This window comes from Uloborus diversus, chromosome 1 (assembly GCF_026930045.1).
Source record: "Uloborus diversus isolate 005 chromosome 1, Udiv.v.3.1, whole genome shotgun sequence".
In the NCBI taxonomy this organism is placed as follows: Eukaryota; Metazoa; Arthropoda; class Arachnida; order Araneae; family Uloboridae; genus Uloborus; species Uloborus diversus.
This window is the reverse complement of record NC_072731.1, coordinates 208,929,525-208,952,738: the sequence shown is the minus strand read 5'-3', so window position 1 is coordinate 208,952,738 and position 23,214 is coordinate 208,929,525. Positions and strand designations below refer to the sequence as shown.

The 23,214-nt window shown below is 32.6% G+C and overlaps 1 protein-coding gene across 3 annotated transcripts in view; it reads right to left on the bottom strand.

Moving 5' to 3' along the window:
• LOC129234149 (lipoma-preferred partner homolog) overlaps nt 1–23,214 on the bottom strand; it is a 113,706-nt gene that overhangs the window by 8,651 nt on the left and 81,841 nt on the right. For 2 of the 3 annotated variants that reach the window (XM_054868048.1, XM_054868049.1), the window contains 2 exons: nt 4,077–4,311; nt 1,545–1,750 (listed from right to left, as the gene is read on the bottom strand). In XM_054868048.1, the coding sequence (XP_054724023.1) occupies nt 1,545–1,750; nt 4,077–4,311 (441 nt within the window). Of the gene's footprint in view, nt 1–1,544; nt 1,751–4,076; nt 4,312–6,587; nt 6,631–23,214 lie in introns of those variants that run through there. The other variant, XM_054868050.1, reaches the window with a different exon arrangement.

Below are 23,214 nucleotides of genomic sequence, written 5' to 3'. Positions count from 1 at the left end.
TATATTTTAAAGAATGAACTCATTTCTAAAATGATTGACAGCTATATCATCTCTCTGGTTAGATTTTGAAGAACAATGGATGTTTTTTTTTACATGATAAAGAAGAGAAAGTAAACACATGGTAAAAAAAAAAGAAAAAAGAAAAAAAACGGGGTTTTGTTTGCAAAAGACTCCACCTGGGTTTTTGATGAAAAACCTGGGCATTTCAGGGTTTTTTCAAAAATGATTTAAATTTTAATCTTTATTTAAACATTGCACCAAACCATTATTTTGCAACAAAAACTTTTCATAGAGCTACATAAAATATTTAATTATGCATCTATTATTCAAATATATTGTAAAAAAAATATCAAAGTTAAAGAAAAAATATTATCAATTTGAAACCAGTTTAATATTTATATGGAATATTGCCAAGATTCCACTTTGAAAATGTGACTATTCAAAAGAGACATTCACCTCTATTCAAAAAAAAAGTATGAGTAACATTTTGAAAAATGTGCTCCGTGAAATTCCGAAATACATGAGGGAGTATTACATTTTTTGCAGTTTGTTCTCAAAACCTAAAGCTTTAAGATAAAAGAGGCAAGATAAACCATAAACTTGAGTAGTACCCAGGGCCGGATTTAGGGGAGGGCAGGCGGGGCTACTGCCCCGGGGCCTCCACAACAAAGGGGCCCCCCACAATAAATTTTTTACAAAATATCCTAACTTTCACGGTTTTGATATATATGTACATATCCGAAAATATCGTATATACATATACATCAAAATATCCGGATATATATCAAAGCATCGGATATTTTCGAAAATATGATGATCTTTTTGAACCCTGATTAGGGGCCTCCACACTTCCAGATCCGGCCTTGATAGTACCAATATTTTTTAACTCATTAACTTGAGGTGTTAGAAAGAAAAATTTGAACAGTATAAAAATTAGTAATTATTAAGTCACATAATAAATTTTGCATATAATAATACAGGGATATGTTGTAAATATTTAGGTATGGTTAGTGTTTAACGAATCTAGTGTTGGCTACTTTTGGAAAATTTCAGGTGATTATTGTACCCTAACTTTTTCTCTTGACAACCTTGAACTAAGGTGTAGCTAAAATTGAGATTCCCTGTTACAGTTTATCATGGCATTTTTCCCAACAATGCAAAAAAAAAAAAAACCTTGAAATACATTGAAATGATTATTGGTCTCATGTAACATTTTTTTTAAATGTGAAATCCAAATGCAGTTTTAATCTCTAATATTTAATAAATTTCTCAGAAAAGACTATAGCAAGTCAGTTTACTGCTAGAAATGAACAAATATTTTATCCATTTTTCAAAACTGCAACAGAGTGCTAACAAAATTTCAAAAGTACAATTTCAAGACATTTTTGGAACAATTCAAGGACAGTACTGGATAGTTTATTTTTGAGCATTACAAAGAATTTTATATATTGTTTCTTAAAGATCATTTTCTAAAAACAGGATCGATCTAATTTTAAAAAAAAATACTGATTAGAAATGAAATTTAACAATCTAAACTTCCTTACCACAGATGAATTTGGTCTGTATGAGGAATATCCTGCCTGAGTTCCATACGTAGAGCTGCCAGGGGATCCTGGAGCAGGACCAGCATCAGGCGGAGGTGGAGGGTATTGCTGGGTGGGAGGTGGAGAGTAGGAAGCCACAGGTGGAGGAGGGGGAGGAGGAGGAGGCATGTCATCATCCGGATGATAATTGCTGTAGATAGGGTCACCTGAAATATTGAATTAAAAGCATTAGAAATTATCAAAATATTACAATGAGAATTTAAAATGAGTCTTAGCAAAATAAATCAGCATATTTTCCAATGTATACACTACTTCAATATAACCTAGAGAAAAAAAAAAAATGAACTTGAACCATCTTAAATGTTTACTCACGTAAACACATTGATAGAATACACACGTTAAAAAAAAAGCAGAGTTCGATTTTCAAACTGCCCCAGCAATCTCAGCTTCTTTTAATTTGATGTCAGGATTGAGAAAATTTCTAAAATTTCAATTATTATATCACATAGCAAATCCAGGTTTTTTTTATTAAAGGTTTAGTATGTTAGAGTAAAGCAAGGAACACTTATTTTCAACATTAAGAATTTTGAAATGCTATTTGCAAATTTCAATTTTGCAGAAACAATTAAATAATCTAGCTCTTATATACATTTATAAAGAAATTGATGTATCCGAAGGAGAAGTTTTCAATGATCTTCCATGAGAAAAACAACGAAGTGGGGATATTAGGTTAAAATAAAGGTAATCAGAAATGTATTGTTCTTTTTCCCCCCACTTTCACTTGTTTTCTTCGTTTTAAAGTATAAAACGAATAATTACTAAGCCACAGAAACTGAACTGTTAAATATTATATATTGAAAAATATTTTCCCACTAAAAATGAATGAAAAATAGGTTAAGAACTTTCGGTTTTGGAAACCACCCCAGAAAGTTTTAGCGATTGGTCACATTTGAGAATGACAAATCATATTCACTCTGGAAGAAGAGGTTGTAATAGAAGGTTTTTTGTTGGAGACAATGAGGGTCTGTGGGGGTGGGCTTGAAGAGCTTCATTAATGATTTAAGCAAAACTTTTAAAATAAAATTAAGAGCGTATTAATTATCAAGCTATTCATTGCAAGTACTCATTTAGTTCAGAATGTCAAGCTCTACAAGATACTTCTCTATATGTTTGGTGGTTGTTGCAAAGAGTTATTTTTGAGATATTGTTATTTTAATGGAAAAACATGTTTTCTTGGCACAAATCTGTAGGCAATGGCTGAAGCTCACTTAGCAACAGGGGTGGGAAACTTAGTACAGTCGACTCTCAATTTATGCAGGTTTAGTTTATATGCACAAAAAGTAAGGTATCAATTTTTTGCCCAAATAAATGTTTAGCAATTCTTAAGTTTGTAAGTATGACAATTTGATTTCCATACCTGGAAATTCAAAATAATCATGCAATGAAATCCTTTATACTTTGCTGCTAGTCTTTAAAAATTACTTATAAAGTATTTTTTAAAGACTACCCCCCCCCCCCTATCAAAAAAAAAAGAAAAATAACTTGCACTATAACCTATGTATTCACTTTCCAATTCACAAAAAATTTTGATCATTCTTTGCCAGTTTTTCCAGAAAAATTTTATGCTTTAAGGGATTTTTTAAAAAAAATGAACATACCTATAAAATTAAAAAACCCTTTTACACAAAAATCTATTCTAAAACTGGAAATTTATTAATACAAATATTGTATTTGTTCAAAGACTCGTAGGAGTTAAACTCATTTTTAATCATCATTCATTTGTAATTGGAAGAAATGACATGCAATTTCAGTTGACATGTGCAGCAATCTTTTAGCACTTGCTTTTGGATTGTCACAATTCTGATTATTACTCTAAACTAAACAGTACAAACTACAAAGTAGGTTTTCTTTTTTCTTCATCCTTTTTGCATATAATTTGTAAAATCTAACCAATTTGAAACCATTTTCAACCTAACTACATAATTTAAAATGTACTTTAGATGACATTGTATTTTCCTACTTTAAATTTAAGTTGTGTTTAAAAGTTTTTTGAAAAAAAAAATAATAAAATCACTAAAACTATTACAAAAAAATAATAAAATTCTTTTACAAAAAAAAGTATTAACATGAGAATCCTCAATTGATCCCTGATTAAGGACGTTGGCATTACGGGCAGTTTTGCAGATAGTCCTTTTTTGCAATGGGCTAAATAGTTATAAGATGGCTCTTGATTTCCACTGAGGATAGATAAATTCACTATGAATGAACAAGTTGCCCCTAGTTCATCACTAAAAATAATTTTCTTCAACTTAAATTTGTTTAAAGTGCCATGAAAAAAATATATGCACATGCTTCGGCACTGAATATCTTGTCTGGAGGAAGGCAGTAGGATTATGTAAGAAAATAATATGCAATTTTCTTACAAATTTGTGTCTCACAATTTTCTTATTCAAGTATGAAGTTGGTAAAAATGCTTTTGTTCAAACTTTGAATTGAAACTATGTATTACTTACATTAACAAAGTAATCTTACCTCTATTTGATTGTGAAATAATTGATACTGGCTGTGGTGAGGAATGCATTGCAGAATGGTACATTCCATTCGATTTGGCAGCAACAGTAGCATACATGTCGGATTTGGGCTTAGGAGGAGGAACAGGAGCCACCTTTTTGCTGCTTGGTGAATACTGCTGAGGAGAATAGTTGGAGATCTGTAAATGTCCAAGATCTCGAACCAGCATATCTTGGTTAGAAGCCATGGCTACTCTCTAAATCAAATGAATAAATTAGCAAACAAAATATGTATTGACAAACTGTATCAATTTTTTAAAGAAAAACTATAGGATAGTTCATTCTGAAATTCTATTAGAACTTAGAAAAAAAAACATGATACTTTACAAAATGTTAATAACATAACAGTGGTAAATGATAGGACAGTATGAAGTAGTAATGCTAAAACTTTTTATATAATGAAACTCTTATTAAATTTCTTTAGCTATGCATCGGGACTCGAACATTATACTACACAACATGCCCGGGACATGTAAAAATTCTGATTGGGCATGAATCTTTTACCCTCACATGCCCGGCCGGACATGTAATTTTTTGATCATTTTTTTAAACTTTATTTATTTATTTATTTTGTATTTTATTGAAAAATTACTGTGTCCTTACTTGGAGTTCAAAATTTATTTCAAGCCGTACTGCTAAGATGGTTTGCGGTTTCCGGTTTGCGTGGAAGCAATCCTTCCGTCATACAATTTAAATTTTGTTAAATTTAACGGCGGCTTAGTATATACTATTTATTCAAACTATTATTTTTAATAATATATATATATATAAATAATTTGTAAGATTAATGCTGTACGACAAATTCAAATGCTTTTATTTATATACAATAAGGAAAACTGGGCATGTATTAGACAAATGTGCCCGGCAGCGCATGTAAAATTTTAAAGATTTTTCTAACCCTGCTATGCATATTCTCATGGTAGCAGCAAGGGAACCAATATGCAAAGTTTTAAAGCCTGCTCAGAATCATCTGAAGCTATTAAATCTGCTCAGATATTTTCCTCGTGGTTTAGCAGGATATTTTCCCAACGGAAACTGATTTTAGTACAGATTAGAGTTATTAAAATTTGACATTTTCAATGACTTATTCATATGTGACTGGAGGAGAAACATTTTTATATTTTGGCAAAGAAAAAAACTACTAAAAGCAAGGAAGTTCTTATTTCTAATGGGGGGGAGCCCTCACTTGCCCCCTATTTGGGCAACCATGAGCAGCAGGCATACATACCTACCTTAACTTCTACACACACATAAAAACTTTTTAATATCATGCAAATTATTTTTCAAGCACAGTAATTTTTTTTTTTTTGGTTATGCTCATTGGTAAATTTACTTTCTGCATTTTCTCAATGAATGAAAACCAAAGTTTCCTCTTACACAAATCTTATGTTCAGTGATGTAAAATACACTTCAAAAAAGAACATGCATACTAAATTTAACAGTGAAAAGGTAGAGTGCATCAAAAAACACCTTAAAAGGGCAAAGCACAGTGCCCTCTGAGAACTGTCTGGGAGATACACTAAACAACAAAATGAATGGTGATATTTCGATAATTGGGAACCTGGCAAAGTTATCTCATTTTTGGCATAAATAATTTTATTTTGGTAACCCTGCTGATTTATAGCAATCCTATGTGAATAGATGTTTCCTGTCTGTTTGTATAGATTTGCAAAGAAAAATATCTCTCGCACAGGCACTGGAGCCAAAAATTGATGCCAATGAAGAAAGATCGCCAGATTCCCAATCATCAAAATCTTCCCAAATAAACACAAACATGGCTTTTTTTCTTTTTAATTTCTGTATGAATGAAACATTAAATATTTGTAAAAATAGTTCAGAGCAATACTAACAGTCAATGAGAAATACTGATTTCAGGTGAGAAGCTTTTTATGAACAATTATGCATGTCTTTTTTTCACCTTAAGTTTTACTTTGGATAGTTTAAAGTTGATTTTTAGGTGAAGAAAACAACAGATAAAATTTGCTTATACCACCGATAAAAATTTTAGTAAATGATAGCTTTGTTTTCAAATGAGTTTTATTGTAATATCGTTTTCCTTTACGTAACAGAACTGTGAATAAAATAACAAAAATTTAAATTTAATATTAAAAACTTTATTCGAGAACTAGCGCTTGCATTTGGTCAAACCTCATTAGTTCGAAAGTTAATAAGCATGAAAACCAAGAAAATAAAGTTAATGAAAATCAACAAAGATCCTTACTTTAGTCTTTATTAGGAGATGACGATTCAAGACTTATGACATCAGACACACTCAATTGCAAAACACTTAAGTAAAGATTGCAATCATTATTTTCGGCAAGAACAAATTAATGTCAACATTGCGTGCAACTCGAAAGGTATGTCTTTGATTTGCGATTCAGAAGAAGTGGTTCATGGAAGGTGATATGTTAAACAGTAAAATACAAGGTAGATTTTAAATTATTTTGATTAAAAATTATCACGTCGAACCTACCCAAAACAGTCCAGCCCAGCAATACTGTCAAAATTGATTCAACATGAGTCACTGATCGAAATTATCGGAATGTCAAGAATGACTATCGATTAAGGTTAAAAATAATCGTTTCCATCGAAGAAAAAGCAAATTAAAAATTTGTGAATAAGATTTTCTACTCGTTATTCCGAGTAATTTTAGCAGATTCTACGCCAAATTCTTGAAAGAAATCACTTAATGACGTCTAAATAAAGTTAAAACGTCACAAACATTCCGGAAATTAAATGAATAAACTTCCGATATGTTGATGACGTAGGCGATGAAATCTCTTCGCAAACGGAGCACAGAGGTTGCGTTCGACGAACCTCACCAGTCCACCGATGAGTAACCGGTAACTAACCGCAGCATTCTATCATCTATGGGTTACCTCACCGGTTACCCTTTTAAGCTGTTGATTGGTTGATTGAAACATGTGATCATTAGCTGTCACGTGATTTGTTAACCGGTAGCTACAGATTGAGCTCGTCGAACGCAAGCAAAAATGCTACTTCAGAAAGAGTCAAGTAATTTCGATATTCAAAGATATAGTGAAAATCATATTCTCAAATGTGCAAAAAGAAATCACATTGACTAAAAGTAACTCATATGCTCATTACTTCTTGCTTCGATAGTAAAAAATATTTCCAGACGAGAGTGAAATGGAAGAAAATACAGGAAAATTAGCCATCCCAGTTTTATTGTATCATTTGTTCGTTTTAAAGATGCAAAAAAAAAAAAATAAATAAATAAATAAAAATTAATTTGAATTTTGATACCTGGAATTCAAATTATGTTTTCCGCAATCACTAGTGTGTGTGTGTTTGCGTGTATGTAGGCGTGTGTGTATGTGTGCAGGCATAAGTGTGAGGGTATGTTTGTGTGTAGGTGTGTATGTATGCGTGTGTGTGTAGGATATGGACGCAACCTGGAGGACCCTTTTGCTAGAGGAACAGCATCGGGAGGCCGGTCGGCGGTGCCCAAATAGCACAGTCACATCTCGGCAACGTAGCAAATACGTCGCACTGCGACGTCTGTAACGTCTCGGGCACGTCACGGCACATTCCAGAAACGTCCCAGAGATGTTCTGGCAACGTGGAATTGTCCGACTTCAGTTACGTCGCAATGCGACGTATATGTTTCGTCGCAATGTGATGTTTTCGTCGCATTGTGACAGCCCAGAGACGTTCTGGAGACGTGGAATTGTCCAACTTCAGTTACGTCGCAATGCGACATGTATGGGTTGTCGCAATGTGACAGCCCAGAGACATTCTGGAGACGTGGAATTGTCCAACTTCAGTTATGTCACAATGCGACATACATGGGTTGTCGCAATGCGACAGCGCAGAGACATTCTGGAGACGTGGAATTGTCCAACTTCAGTTACGTCACAATGCGACATGCATGGGTTGTCGCAATGCGACAGCCCAGAGACGTTCTGGAGATGTGGAATTGTCCAACTTCAGTTACGTCGCAATGCAACATGTATGGTTTGTCGCAGTGTGATGTTTTCATCCCAATGCGACAGCCCAGAGATGTTCTGGACACGTTGAATTGTCCAACTTCAGTTACATGCACATTCATTGGGCTTGTGATATTGCTGAGGAAATGTGACAGCTCGCAGCTAAAAATTTCTGAAATCTTTTCTTATTTATTGGGAAAAAACAAAAATTTTGTATTTTTCATCAAGTAACATTTACATTAATTCTAAATGTTTGCTAAAATTGTATAGCTAACCATTCAAACAAAATATTTAAATTCCCACATAACACAAACAATTTGTACAAGTTAGTACACACTAACTTAAGAAGTACAAAAGAAAAAAAACTCAGATTAGTTATTGCCAGGGGCGTGCAAAGGGGGGGAGGACACCTGTTGACAAAATATTTTTTAAACTAGGGATGAAAATAGGGATAAACAACATAAAGGGTAACGGGAAAGACATTTGTGATGGGGCCCCCAAAATTTTTGTGCATGCCCCTGGTTGTTGAATACGAATAGTGATTGTTCAATTTAAAAAGTAGAAAGAGCATTCCACGGTATTTTTGACATTTATGTAGAGTCCGTAACGTGACCTTTTTTGCCATAACTTGTTTATTTTCTGTTTGATTAGCATATTATTTTATTTTGATATTTTCCTACCAACACACCAGCTCAAATTAAAATAATTTGCAAATCAAACTGAAAATTAAAAAGTTATGGCAAAAAAAGGTCATGTTACAGACTCTACATAATGTCAAAAATACCTTGGAATGTCCCAGAAAATAATATAACAAGAGAATATTGTTGCCTCAGAGTAACAATAAGAAATCTAATCCCAGGAATAATACTAAGATATCCTACTGTTGCTCTGAGGTGACGATATATATATTTTAGTAGCATTTAGACCCAATAATAAAATATTAATGAAAAAATATTGTTAAATTCCCAATATTCACGGTTGATACAAAATCTCGGTTAAAACGAATATTTTCTTAGTTAAGTTGGTTTGAAACAATCATGGAACCAAGCAAAAATGTTTGGATTATGGACGTGTTCTTTATAGGAGAAAACTGGATAATGCACATGTATTCTGGGACTATCTTGTGTTCCGCCCTCCCAAAAATTTATGTTTCAGGCCAGTGCTCACTTTAGCGAGTGTTCAGATAGGGTCCACTATATATAATCAGTGGTGCCCCCCTAGAGTATACTCCATATAGTACAACATATATCCTATACCCTCAAGCTTCAAAAATTTTCATATTATGCATATGATCGCATACACATATTGTGCATAATTGATTACTGGGAGTATACTCTCAGAAAAAATGATAGGACCATCACTGTACATAATTAAATTGAAAATCTTATGCACAATAGGTGCATTCAAATGAAAGTTTAGGCTAAAACAAACAAAAATTTTTGACCCCTCCTCTGAAAACTTTTGCTGATGAACGCCATTTTTTTGTCGAAATTATACATCATTTTGTACGACTAAAAAGTCAACCATACGTTAAATATTTTTGTATGGAGCATTAAGCCCTTATACCTGTTGTATGTGGACATTTCTCGGAACTTTCTATGTGTCAATGCGGATTATCACTTGTTCCTCCACTGTTTAGCATCCTTTTCAAAAAATGGAAAATCTTAATAACTAACAGATACGTTCATACCGTAATAATGACTAGTAGTAATTCATTATTTTAAGATAACACTCATTTGTTTTTTTCACTATTTCACTTATTTATGCAACTGTTATAAATAACAGCTAATCGAACAAATTGTGGAGTTTCTGGCATTTCACATTTACTAAGTTCAACTGTACAGTAAACTCCCGATTATATGAGGAGTTAAGAGGCACAAGTGTAGTGGATATCAAAAATCGCGGCCAAACCGCTAAAAGGCTATAGAGAGGGACAACCAAAGGTAAAAAATATTCTTGCTGACAAACATGGCTTTATTGATACATAGTACAGTTAAACCTCCGAATAGCGGACAGTCAAGGGACAAGAAGTTTTGTCCGTTATTGGGAGGTGTCCGCTATTAGGAGGAACTACTTAATTTACTTTTTTCAAAATGGGCTGTTGTTTCCTTTGTAGAACACAATCGAAATGATTGCGAAAGGTTTACTACATTTTACGTCAAGAGTAATTAATCTGTTTTTTCTTAATAAAGGTATACTGACAGCACACACTTGTCTTAAAAAGCATTTAATCAATTAAAGTAATCAGTTAAAAACAGTTTGACATCTCTTTTTTGCATTACAAGCCTGTTTCTCAACATAAATATTTAAATCATTTACCTTAGCAAGTCTTTCAGTGTCCCCTTTGCTCAGGAAAGTTTTTCAATTCTTTACTGTATTTCAGTGCTTCCGAAAATTCTCTACTTTATATGGCTAATTTATTTTATCTGGAGTATCACTATTGCATTATTGACAGTTGGCAATATGACCTTGAATATGGGCAAATCTTTTTCATGTCTAAAAATTAAACAACCCAAAGAAACTTCGGCGCCATAAAGCCGACTACTACCGGCGCCGGTCTGCTCAATTGCATCTCCCGAGAGCCCCAGTTAGAAAAAGCGTACAGTTTCCCTCTTTTTTATCTTAACTTTTGAATAGTTATTGTGTACAAAAATCATTAAAATCTTAAGAAAAACGTACGTTAATTGTTACACTGACATCAGTTTTCACTTATCTGCTTCAATACTCTCAAAACTAGCCGTAACAAAATTATGACTTTTTTTTCTGTTTCATTTTTTGCTGCTTGCAAAAAGTACCATGTCTTTTAGTTCTTTTTTTTTCTGCCCCCAACTTTTAAGCCCCAATCGCTGTTTCTGCCCATTACCACCCTTTTAATTCCAAGAAACAGTGATAAGGAAATGATGGTGAGGGGGGGGGGGGAATTCAGTTGTGGAGGATGAAAAGCTTAGTAAGGCAAGCAGTTAGTAAGATGTTCTGTGAAAAGAAAAAATAACCGGAAGTGCTACGATCGCAAGTGAAATTTTTTGTGAAATAACTGTCCGTTATTCAGAGTGAATTGCATGGAATGGCCTATATTGAGGGACTGGGACTTGCAAAAATGTTCGTTAATTAGAGGTGTCCGTTATTCGGTAGTGTCCAAAATCTTGAAAGTATATGCATATTTTATTTAAAATCACAACAAATAAGAAAGGTAGACTATGAATAAAATAAGTCTTATAAATGAGCAAAATGTTTATTAAGTACAGTAAATATTAAACATGAAATTAATTCAAAGCTACTTTTTTTGAGCAATAATTTTACTATTTTGAATCTTTAATTTGAAAAGTTAATGCTGTTCACAATAGACAAATTGGGGAAACCTCAACTATGTTTTAAAAATATGGTTTAAATCTTTATTTTTCTGAATGAAAATAACTTTTTGGATTACGTAATCTTGCGTGAGCCTGATTATTTTTAAAGTTATGTACAATTTTGTGCAATTATTAGGACTTCACACATCTTATATGTCAGTCATTGCACTGAAATTATCTCGAGTAACTTGAAGATTTTTTAAAACTATATTTGACACAATCATATAAGCTTTTTTTAAACAGAGATACATGAAAATAAGAGAATTTTAAAGATATTAGGGTTTATTTTAAATTTAATATCTGCAAGTCAGCATGACTTGGTAGAGAATCTAGCAATAGATGGAATCACAGCACAATACAAAGATATACATCAATACTATTCATACTTACTTAGTCTGCATTCATGACATTTATAATGAATGCTTTATCATTCTAAGTTTATTGTACCAACTATAATTAGTTAACTGCTGACAAAAGGAATGGGACTGCTTAAGAAGACAGAAAAAGATACAACGGCAGAGAGAGTAAGAAAATACACTACTACCCCTCTTTCGCTATCCATTTCTGAATTGAATTGTATTGCGCAGAAAAGTTAATATTTAATGTGTGCTGAAATACTGAAGACTAAGCAAATACACATTGGAGAGTAATTGTTTTCATCATACGTTATACAAATAAAGTAATGAATATAAAATTTAACATAACTCATTCTATTCACACATAATTCTATTAGCTAACTTTTTTATGGATCGAAGACGATCCATCACCTACTAAAACTCAAAATTTTAAAATCAAATGTTTGATGAGAAGCTTAACCGCTTAAGTTTAAAATAAACCAGCACACGTGTGACAACATTAAAACACAAGGCATAGAAAAAAATAATATCCTTCCATAACAAAGCTATAAATTCGGATTTTTTAAGTATTATTCAAAAAAATTTTTTTTGCACTCAATAAGAGAATAGTACAATTAGTTTACGAACTTTCTCGTTTAATCAGTAATCATAGCGGAAAACCACAGAAAAACAAACACATTGGAATCAATCAGTTAAAAAATTTACAGTCACAGTTAATCAGCACTCGCTAGCAATGTTCTTCATTTTGCGCATGCGTGTACTAGTTCCGAGAGAGGGGGGAAACGTCTCAAGCATGTCGCATCAAGATGTTGCAGCTACGTTTGCTTGTAACATCGCAGCGACGTACTGTTAATAGCGCAGTGTGATGTGACGTGAATGGGACATTGCGACGTCGCTGGAACATCGCTCAGACGAAGTGTGCTATATGGGTGGTGCTGCAGAGGGAGGCGGGGGGGGGGGGGGGGGGGAAATAAAATTATAGGAATTCAAAACAGTCAAATGAGAACAATAAAAGCAATGTGATTGCTCAAAAAAACCCAGTTTTTGAGCTGCAGGAATAAACCCGGGAATTTTCAAATGCTTAATTACAGATTAGAAGTGTTCATAAAAGTATCAAACATTTAAATTAATCAACTAAATATTTAATTGCGAACCAATAAAAAAAAGTAAGGGGTAGTTAAACAATCTAATTAAATTTCTTTAGAAAAAAGTTACCTAATTTGTATTTACAACAGTAATAACAGATTTTTTTTTTTTTTTAAATACTAAGCATTTTTCATAACGCACTCAAAAGGACAAAATAACTTTTCTGGGTCAGAAAGGACAATATTGAAACATTCCTGTAGTTTTCAATTATTGAAAGAAAATGACTCCACAAACGAGGAAGAGTGCTGCTCAAGTCAAGTAGAGAATTTCTTATCATTATCTAACTTTCTGTTATAAATTTGAGTGTTGAAACATGCATATTTTTCAAGGAAACTATGGATTGAAATGATTTGAGCCGCACTTTTCCTCGTTTGGGGAGTCATTTTCTTGGAATAATCAAAAAACTACAAAAATACTTAAACAGGGCCGGCTTTAGTAGTTCTGCCGCCCTATTCGATATTGACAAGTGTTGCCTCCACCCCCCTCCCCCCATTGAATAATAATAAAAATAATAATATGAATAATAATCTTTATACATAAAGGGCTACTTCTGTCCGGATGTCCGGGGTAAACTTCAAAACTACTCGACGGATTTTAACCATTTTTTCATCATAGATAGCTACATTATCGGGGAGCAACTTAGGCTATAATTTGTTCCTTAAAAACTTAGTTTTAAAAAGTTATGGTGGAAAACAGTAAATTTCATGTAATTTCCCCATTAAATGATTAAATATATAATCTATTGTTAGGAAAATTCGTTGCCTAACAACAGCAATATTAAAAGTAATCATAATGTAAATTTTGAATCAAGGCCTCTCTGGAGCAAGCATGACATTTATTGCTTTCTTAGGAATTGCATCCTCATCTTTATACATAAAGGGCTACTTCTGTCCGGATATCCGGAGTAAACTTCAAAAGTACTGGACGGATTTTAATCATTTTTTCACCATAGATAGCTACATCACCATACATAGAGTAAAGAAATATACATAGAAAGGCCCCGTCTATGGTAAAAATTAGATGAAATTGAAGTCGGAATTATGGGATACAGCGGTGCAATGATGGGCGGGGTTATGATTACGTGATCGCTTCTCGAGTATAGTTTTCACCAATCTCGCAAAGAGACCGTATAACGTAGTTGGTGGATTGGTTTGCATTTTAATTGATGTTTTAATGCAATTTCAAAAACGTGCTTCATAAACTTGCAACAATATCTAAGTTTAAATTAACAACCAATTGAGATTCAGTAATGGAATGTTTTGAATCAAGATGTATCTTAAAAATACTTAGCAAGAAGCTAAGTATCTTAGGATACATTTGTGCAACCATGGCCCCACTGAATGCGCTGGCGCTTACCAGGCCTTGACAATTTTTGACTTTCCTGTGTTAAACCGGGGCAACTATTTCTGTACTTGAACATGGCCACACTAGATGGAAAAACTTCAAAACTTCATATTTGCCCATTCTGACCGCAAGGAGGCGCCACAAGCCACGGTTGCATCAACCAATCAACGACAAGTTTCAGAGCTTGTTTATTTTAATTAATAAATGAAACAGAAAACAAACATTAATATTTCGCAAGATGCTCAGAAATATACCGAATCAACCAATTCGAATCGAATCAGTAATGTTATTCAGCTGATTATTTAATGCGTAAATTGAGCATCTAAAGTTGGTTTGGCAATTTCTTTTAATTTAATTTTACATGCTCATTTATAGTTTGTGCTTCATTTGTTGGATTATTTTACGCTTAATGGAGAAACTTAACTATTCAGAGGATTATTTTTTATTTTAATGGACTTTTTGATCTTGTTTCTAGGCTTGCTTCGCTTATAAGTCTTTAAAAAGACAAAATAGTTCATGGTATCGCCAAATAAGTACTTTATATGTAACTTGAAATAGTCCATGACAATAAATAAAATTGAAACTAATCGCCAGCTTAAAAATTGCACCGCTACGTACCTATAACGGAAAATTACCCCCCTCCCCACCCTTTTTTTATTTTAAGAAATGCTAGATATTTAGAGCTGCTCCTAATGCTATACAATTAGAAGAAGATGACAAAAATTTGTAAGCAGATCTTAGACTCCTGCGGATTCTTGACGGTCTACTGTGTGCGTGTATTTTATTTTTCTAACAGAAAATTCATATCCAAATTTTCGCCAAACTTGGCGATCAAATATCTTACAAAGTTTTTAGTTCAAAGCTCCTTTCTCATTCATTTTTCAATTGTAGAAAATAGTTTTTTTATGACTAGAATTCAATGTTTACAGGATTTTACATCGCTAAATATTTTAATTTTCTTAAAAATACAGTCGATTTGCGATAACTCGAAGTCCGATAACTCAAATATTACTATAACTCGAAATTTTTATCAAGTCCCGACTTTTTTGTCTTTAATTCCATTCTAATTATTATAAATAACTCGAAGTTAACTTCTTTCAACTCGAAGTTTTTTCCAGGATTACTCAAAATTTATTTCGAAAGAACGAAAAAAAAAAAAAAAGAAAGAAGTGACTATGGGAGAATAATTATTTCACCTTCACTTCCAATCCGAATTTGAAACGAACGAAGATGTGCACATTTCCTGAAGTAGAATCAGCTCTATTCAAGCGGTTCCAGCATGCTTTTGATTTTTTTCTATCAATACATTTGATTAAACTGTGCATATTGTGCTAAAAAACTTAAGTTCTATAATTTTGTCTGTTATATGTACATATTAAAGCATTCGATGGTTTTTAGTATTAAAATATCATAAACCAAAACTATCGTTAAGTCAAACTTTCGATAAGTCGAAGTTTTCCCGTCTGTCTTTTTACATTCGAGCTATCGCAAATCGAATGTATGTTTAAAAACATCTTTAAAATGGCAAATAAAAAAAATCATATCATTGTTTTGCTTTTGCAAGGACAAAATAAATTTTGTACGGAACTCTCCCCTGCTAGGATTTTACAAAATATCAACAGTGTTGATATTTTGTAAAATAATCTGTTCCCCATTTTTTTTAAAAAATTAGTTTCACAAATTCATGTGTAGATATTTGAAGAGTTTCTTTCCCTACTGCATGTATTTGTTAAATGTTAAAAATAAATTAAAAAAAAATAATAATAATTTGAATTTTGGCTGCTTGAGTTCGAATTAAGTTATTCACGATCAGGAATTGCGATAGGATCTACTCGTTGGGTTTCTTGTTTCTACAAATGGAATGAAATGGAAATGACCAAGAAATTTGCACCCGTCATAATATGACTGTTAATTTTCTAGAATAGGTAATACGAGTCTGTAAATAAGATAAATATTTTATGGCCGAATCTGAATTTTATCATAAAAATTATTTACTGCGTGAACACTTTATAACAATTGAAAAATATATTGAAGTAATAGCACCTGGGATGCTAACGGTAAGGTGGGAGCCTGGGGGTGGGGATAGAACCTGAGCTAAAGTGAACTCTCTTCGGTCTGTGCGCCTTCCGATGTGTGTGTGTACACTCAAACCTGTTTTTGTGCGGACTTTTTTTTGTGTAGTTTATAAAAAATTATTTATAAAACGAGCGAAAATTTTTAAGAGATTTTTTTTTTTTTTTTTTTGAAAGAACATTTTTAAAATCATAGGATCTGACCATTTTTTAAAATAACTTGACTAAGTTTAATATTTAAAAAAAAAATGCATTAATCGGTGCGCTTTCATTGTTTACGCTTCTGCCGATGACATCACAAATGATGAAATGCCATTCACTGATGTCACTCACAGAGCACAATATTCAATTAGTTTCTTTACTTACAAGTGTTGGCAACTATATGATTGATAGTAAGCGTAGAGTGCAATAGGTAATTCGCTTCTTGATCATCATAACGTAGAAACGCGGTAGACAGATGCGCCAAAATACATCATTTGTGACGTCATAAAGACCACTCCTTATTTTCAAAATCAGACATTTAAAAAAATTAAAAACTAAGCTTCGGAAAAATGAAAGTTTTTTCTAGCTCCATGTTATTTTTATTTATTTTTTGATTATGCTATGAATTTCCTTTTGTAAGGAAAAAAAATCTGCACTTTTTCGAAATAGCTCTTGTGCACTAAACGTTTGTGCATCTCTATGCGTATTGTGCACTAATATACTACTAAAATCTACACTAAAGTTATTATAACATGAGATGTGCTAAAAGTGGAAGGGGAAAAAGATAAATGACATTATTTTGGTGTCGGTAAAATATTCGTGCGAGAACCACGGACCCGTCGTAGAACCATGTATTAGTCACACTCTGATTTTAAATGTTTTTAAAATTATGTTAATGGTTCATTTTCTCAAATTGCCGTCATATTTTTAACTTTTCTATTGTTCTTCTTCATTTGAAAAAGAATATTCCTAACCAGGCCTGTCAAGTGGGGATATCACGGGGGGGGGGGGCAATTATGACACCCCTAAATTTTACAAACATACTAAAATTAGGCATTATGCTCGTATTTTGGGTTGTTTTGTTGTTTTTTCCCGAACACAAAACCTTTGCCCCCCCCCCCCCCCCGCGAATTTTTAAATGTCGGACCTGTTCCCAAGCGTACATTTTTAATTAAATTCTATTCGTTGTAAAATATACACTACATTACGAGCGAAAAGAATGGCAATTGTTAACGTAAATTCCTATACCCCCTCTAATACCCATCAGGGTCAAAAGGGGCAATGAATGACCCTCTCAAGTTTTGAGAAATGAATGTATTTACAGATTTCGGAGCGTTTTTTTTTTTCGATGTATTTTATTGAGCAGAAAAAAAATTCGCATGTAAATGAGCATGTAAAATTAGAAATGAGGGCTGCCTGCCATATATCATCAATCTTAGAACTGTTGTATCCAAAAAGAAAACCCCAAGGGATTTTCAATAAAAAATTTGAAAATTGCTTGCAAAGCTTTCAAAAAAAAAAAGTTTGAAAAAATATATTAAGAATTACGCATTAATATTAAAAAAAAATCATATGTTTTCTGTGTTTAGTTACAATTTTTTATTACGCGTAATTTTTGATATGATATTAAAATAATAATAAGAAATGCTCTTCACCTTTGTAATATAATGTTTATTCAGCACTTTTTCTCTTCATTCCTTCTTTTAAAATTGAAATTTTCGTCAAATGACGTACGTCCGATAATAAGTCGAAAAATCACGTATTCACAGATGCCAAAGCGCCAACGCTCACAATCACGCCAAATGGAAACAAAAAAGGGGTAGCCAGTGGCGCCCTCTTTGTTGCCATGAGTTTCAGCGATTGCCACGGCCGTTAAGTATTCAGTGGGGCCATGGTGCAACTTCCGGCTTCAATTTCTTAGTATAGCAGGGCCTCTCTATGTAATTTCTTTACTCTATGTGATTAAATATAAAACCCATTGTTACAAAAATTCGTTGCCTAACAACAGCAATATTAAAAGTAATCATGATGAAAATTTTGAATCAAGGCTTCTCCGGAGCAAACATGAGTATATTAACATTTAAATGAGTCATTTAAACATTTGGAAACTCTACTTTTCGCACCCTGGGGGAAACATAGTAGAGATTTTTTTTTTTTAAATTTGTGTGTGTGTGTACTATTTAATTAAATGAAGCAAGCGCACGGTTTTTTGAGTGTTCTTTGTTTTTGTTAATTCATATTTTGGAAATTCTTCAAATTTTTATATGCTTAAATTCGTGCTTTCGTTTCTAAATGAATATTCGTTGGTTCTTTATACTTATTGCTATTTTACTTTTATGGGTAAGGATAAGAAGCTCGATTTTTAATCACGACAAAGCGGTGTGTTTAGACTTCTTTCAGTTAAAACAGAAAACGAAAGAAAGTAGCGATTGTTTCTTACAATTATTACTGACCCAGGCAACGCCGGGTATTTTTGCTAGTATATTAATAAAGTAAAAATAAATAGTAAAGTGCTTAAAAATAAAGTGAGTTTCTAGTTAAATTGCAAACTGAGTTTGCATATCCAAGCATAGCACTAGTACACACTCTAAATTATGATTATTATTTTTTTAGCATTGAAGGAGTGAATTTTATGGCATTAAAACAAATATTTATTCTTTAAAAAAACGCATAAATAAATGTTTCAACTTCGAAATTTGCCGCCCCTAAAATCTACCTCCCTAGGCGGCCGCGAACCCCTGGAGTCGGGCCTGCTTAAATATTGTCCTTTCTGACCCAGAAAAGTTATTTTGTCCTTTTGAGTGCGTTATGAAAAGTGCTCAGTATTTTTTTGAAAATTTGTAATTTTATTCTTTTTAGTGTAAATGTATTTTAAAAATAGAATAATGTCACCATCACGAAATTTCACCTCTTTGTTTCATAGAAATTAGCTTTTACCCGCGGCTTCGCTCACATTGATGTAGATTTTTTCAATCGATTCAAGTTAATGGTCGCAGGGGTCAAATAATTACTAAAAATTGGTTTGTCCCCATTTTCGCCGACATTTCAAATCCCCCCCCCCTTAATATATCAAACGGTATGATTAAAACTGAAAACTGGGGGGAGGGAGTTAATGAAATGTCGGCGAAACTGGGGAGACATCCAAAAAATTACACACTATAAATCAGCAAAACGTATAGGAGTAGTAAAGAAGTTAGTAAGGGTAGTTGTTAAAAAATCCAATTCGAGTGAGGTCAACCATGCTTAAATAAAGTCAAACATTTCCCTTACAATCCCGATCCCTGTCAAATTGTGTCCAACGCTATACCAGCTATCTAATTATAGTGCACCTTCTGGGCACTATAATCTAATTTAGATAGTCGGCGCATTCATTATTGCATGTGCTTCTTGCTGGAGAAAGGAACGGAGCTCAGGTGACACATATGTCCCTCCTGAATAGAGATGCAAAAACCCTTAATTTTGCAGCTACGGGAACAAACCCGGGAATTTCGGGGAATAAACCCGGAACTTAGGGGAACATTGGATATTTCGAACTCCATTCGAAACTCCATGTTTTTCCACGTTGATTCTGGGCTTAATATGCAAGATTTTTTCAGATGATATCATTGCTAAAAAATCTCTCAGTAAAAAATGAGCAATTTTAAAAATGAGAATCGAATTAAAACTAAAAATGTGCTTTTTGAACTTTTTTAAAAATAAATTTGAATTCTTGGTTAATGTCAAAAAATAATTACATAAGAATCCCTTACTTACTCAGTGCAATTATTAAAGAATGTTAATTATGTAAATAAATCATTTTATGGCTAAGTGTATATTAGTAGTTGTTGAAAAAAAAAAATTCAACATTTAAATCTATCGGTTAAATATTTAATTGAGAACCAATTTTTAAAAAATCAGTTCGGGGAGCTTAACAGCTTATTTGGTACATTTTTTCTAGAAAAACTGTTTGGTAATTTGCATTTACAACAGTAAAAAGCATTAAAACTTCGAAAATGTGCAGGAAATGAGTTAAAATCTAAGAAAAAAAATTTCATTTCTTTAAATTATTTCAAAATTCGCGGGAATCTTTAAAATTTCCATCCCAAAAATCCTGGTTTATTCCCGGGAATAAATCCGTTTTTTTTTTTTTTTTTTCTTTCCTTGCACCTCTACTCCTGAATAAATAAGGAGAAATACGCCTAAAATGGCAATCATCCCAAAATAGGGTCAACAGTCACAACAAATACTGATTTTCTAATAATTTCCCATTAAAGTGAGAACATATATATCAAATCTTTAAAATCCCCATCAGAAGAAAAGCAACTGATCCTAAATAACGTCAACGGTTTGTTTGATATACCAAAAAGTTCAGAGTAAAAATGTACCATTCAAATCAGAGTAAGCACAACAGTTTTTTTTTTTTTTTTTGGTTCCTATTTCAATGAGGACAATAGTACAAAAAACTTCACATTTCGGAAAGAGAAACATTCCTTAAAGTTTCTATTAGAATGGTGATATCAGCGTTTTCAGATAACATCGACCTCCCTCTGAAAATCTCCGTTATGATTAACCCCAAAAATCTTTATCAGTAAAAGGTCAGAGAGCATAAAAAACAAATTAAAAAAAAAAAAAATTATTCTCCACTGTTGTCATTAAAATATAGACATTAATCCCACAAAATCCTAATTAGCATCATTAATCATTAAAAACACACACGCAAAAAAGAAAAATGAAAATTAAACGTTTCATAAAAAATAATTCGCCAATGCGCTAACGTAGTCGCCTGGCGAGACTGAAGATTTTTAAAAAAATGGATTTGGCGGATACATATTAATAGTAGCTTTAATGTTATTTGAGCGTGTTATTTTACTAATTTGGTGGATTAATTTTAACTTCAATACCTTAAAGTATTTAATGATTTTTTTATCAAAAATAATTTGGCGAAAGTTTTATATTTTAATGCAACTTTTGTTATGGATGTAGCGCCAAGATTTTTTAACATTCGTCACGACCACTTTATCGTAACACTGCCCATTTAATAAGTTCTAAAAATAATTTTATTTAATTCCCTTTTTATTTTTGCCATTGATAGCAGTACTAAAAATGTAAAGTATTAATTCAAAATCCATTATTTATCGCAAAAGGACCACATTACCATACATTCGCCAGAGAATGGCCAAGTTTATGAAACTGCGTAAAATGATTGCTTATAATTCATAAGATATGATTAATCTTCACTAATATTATAAAGAGAGAGGGCGGATTTTTGTGTGTTTATATGTTCGAGGTAATCTCCGGAATTACTGCACCTATTTGAAAAATTCTTTCACTGTATGAAAGGTGCTTTCTTACTGAGTAATATAGGCTATAATTCGAAAAAATCCGATAAATAGTTCTTTTTTAATTCAAATTCAGACACAAATTTCGCGTAAATTGCCTATTATTGGCTATTATAGCGGTGAAAAATTACTTGCACATATTAATATTATATACGTTAAAAAGGGTAGAATTTTCTGCGTTCTAAACAATTTATTTCAATGCTCTAACTTAATTATGGCGGGAGTAATTTGCGTTTTTAGCTCGAACTTTTTTACGCTTAGCTGAAATTTAGGCACTACTTTCTTTGTTAAATCTATCAATAAAAAGTGAAGAAATTGTCCCACAGTTTTCTTTTTGACAGCATTGGAAAAAGCGAGATTTTTTACTCCAGATCTCTCGCGACCTGTGGTCGAAAAAATTAGCTTCTATCTTCAAAGGAAAAAAAAGTTACAAGCGTTTTTAAATAAATTTCGAAATATGTCATTTTGATTCAGGTTGTCAACCATTTTATTTTTGCGTTTCTATGGTTACGCTTTTTGAATTCATTGTATATTTTCTTATTTTGCATCTGATTTCTTAAACTTATTTTATTTCATGTTTCCATGGTTATGCTTTTAAAATCGATCTTTCGCATTTTAATTTTTTAAAAGTATTTTAATATCTGTCGTCATTGTTTGGAAGGGTAATTTTGCATGGTGTTTTTTCCTTTTATTTAAGTTATTCTTTAAATAAATTGTTGAATATATGTCACTTGAAACAATTTTTGTTCTCAAGGTAGACCGGGCAACGCAGCTCCTAATATATAAATATTTGAAAGCCACTGTTAATGTGACTTTATACCTTTTTGTTTGTTTGGCGAAACATTTATTACTGCCAAAGAAAAAACATCCGCTTCACTCACAAAAGGGATGGGTTCCGGTAACGTGGTCGCTTGGCACGTTAGGCGCTGAGCGGGGGGGGGGGGGGGTCAGTCTAGGATTATTGTTTTAAGGCAACTGTTAATGTAATTCATTGTTTTGGCAATTTGTTTTGAAAGAAAAGAAACTTTTGATCTGTTTTTATCCGAGTGAAATGTACGACATTTTCTTCTTTTTTCTGACGATGATTTTTGAATGTTCCACGGGATGTTTTTCTTTTCTTTTCTTTTTTTTTTTTTTTCGTAAGACGGATGGATTATGCGTGGTTGCTGGGCGAATTTGGCGATAAACAATAGAGCTGCAGAATTATTTTTACATTTGAAAGATATTATTTGATTTTTTTTTTTTATTTGGCGAAATATTTTAAATTGCAATAAAAACCGCTTCACTCGCTAAATAGAGTTTTAAAGTAACTGTAAATCTAATTTAATTTTTTGACGAAAAGTTTTAAACTCCAAAGAAACTTAAATAATTTTTCTTTTCTTTTTTTCTTTTTTTTTTTTGAAAAGGTGTGTACGCATTAAATACAAAGGAAAACGTTCATTTCACATCAGAGGCGGGGAGGGGGCGTCAATTCTTTTTATTCAACGGACTTCCATTAAATTTTTAGCACGGGCATCGCTGTGCGGGTACTAGTAGTGCTAGATAATTTGATTATATGACATTACGAATTATTATCAAAAGA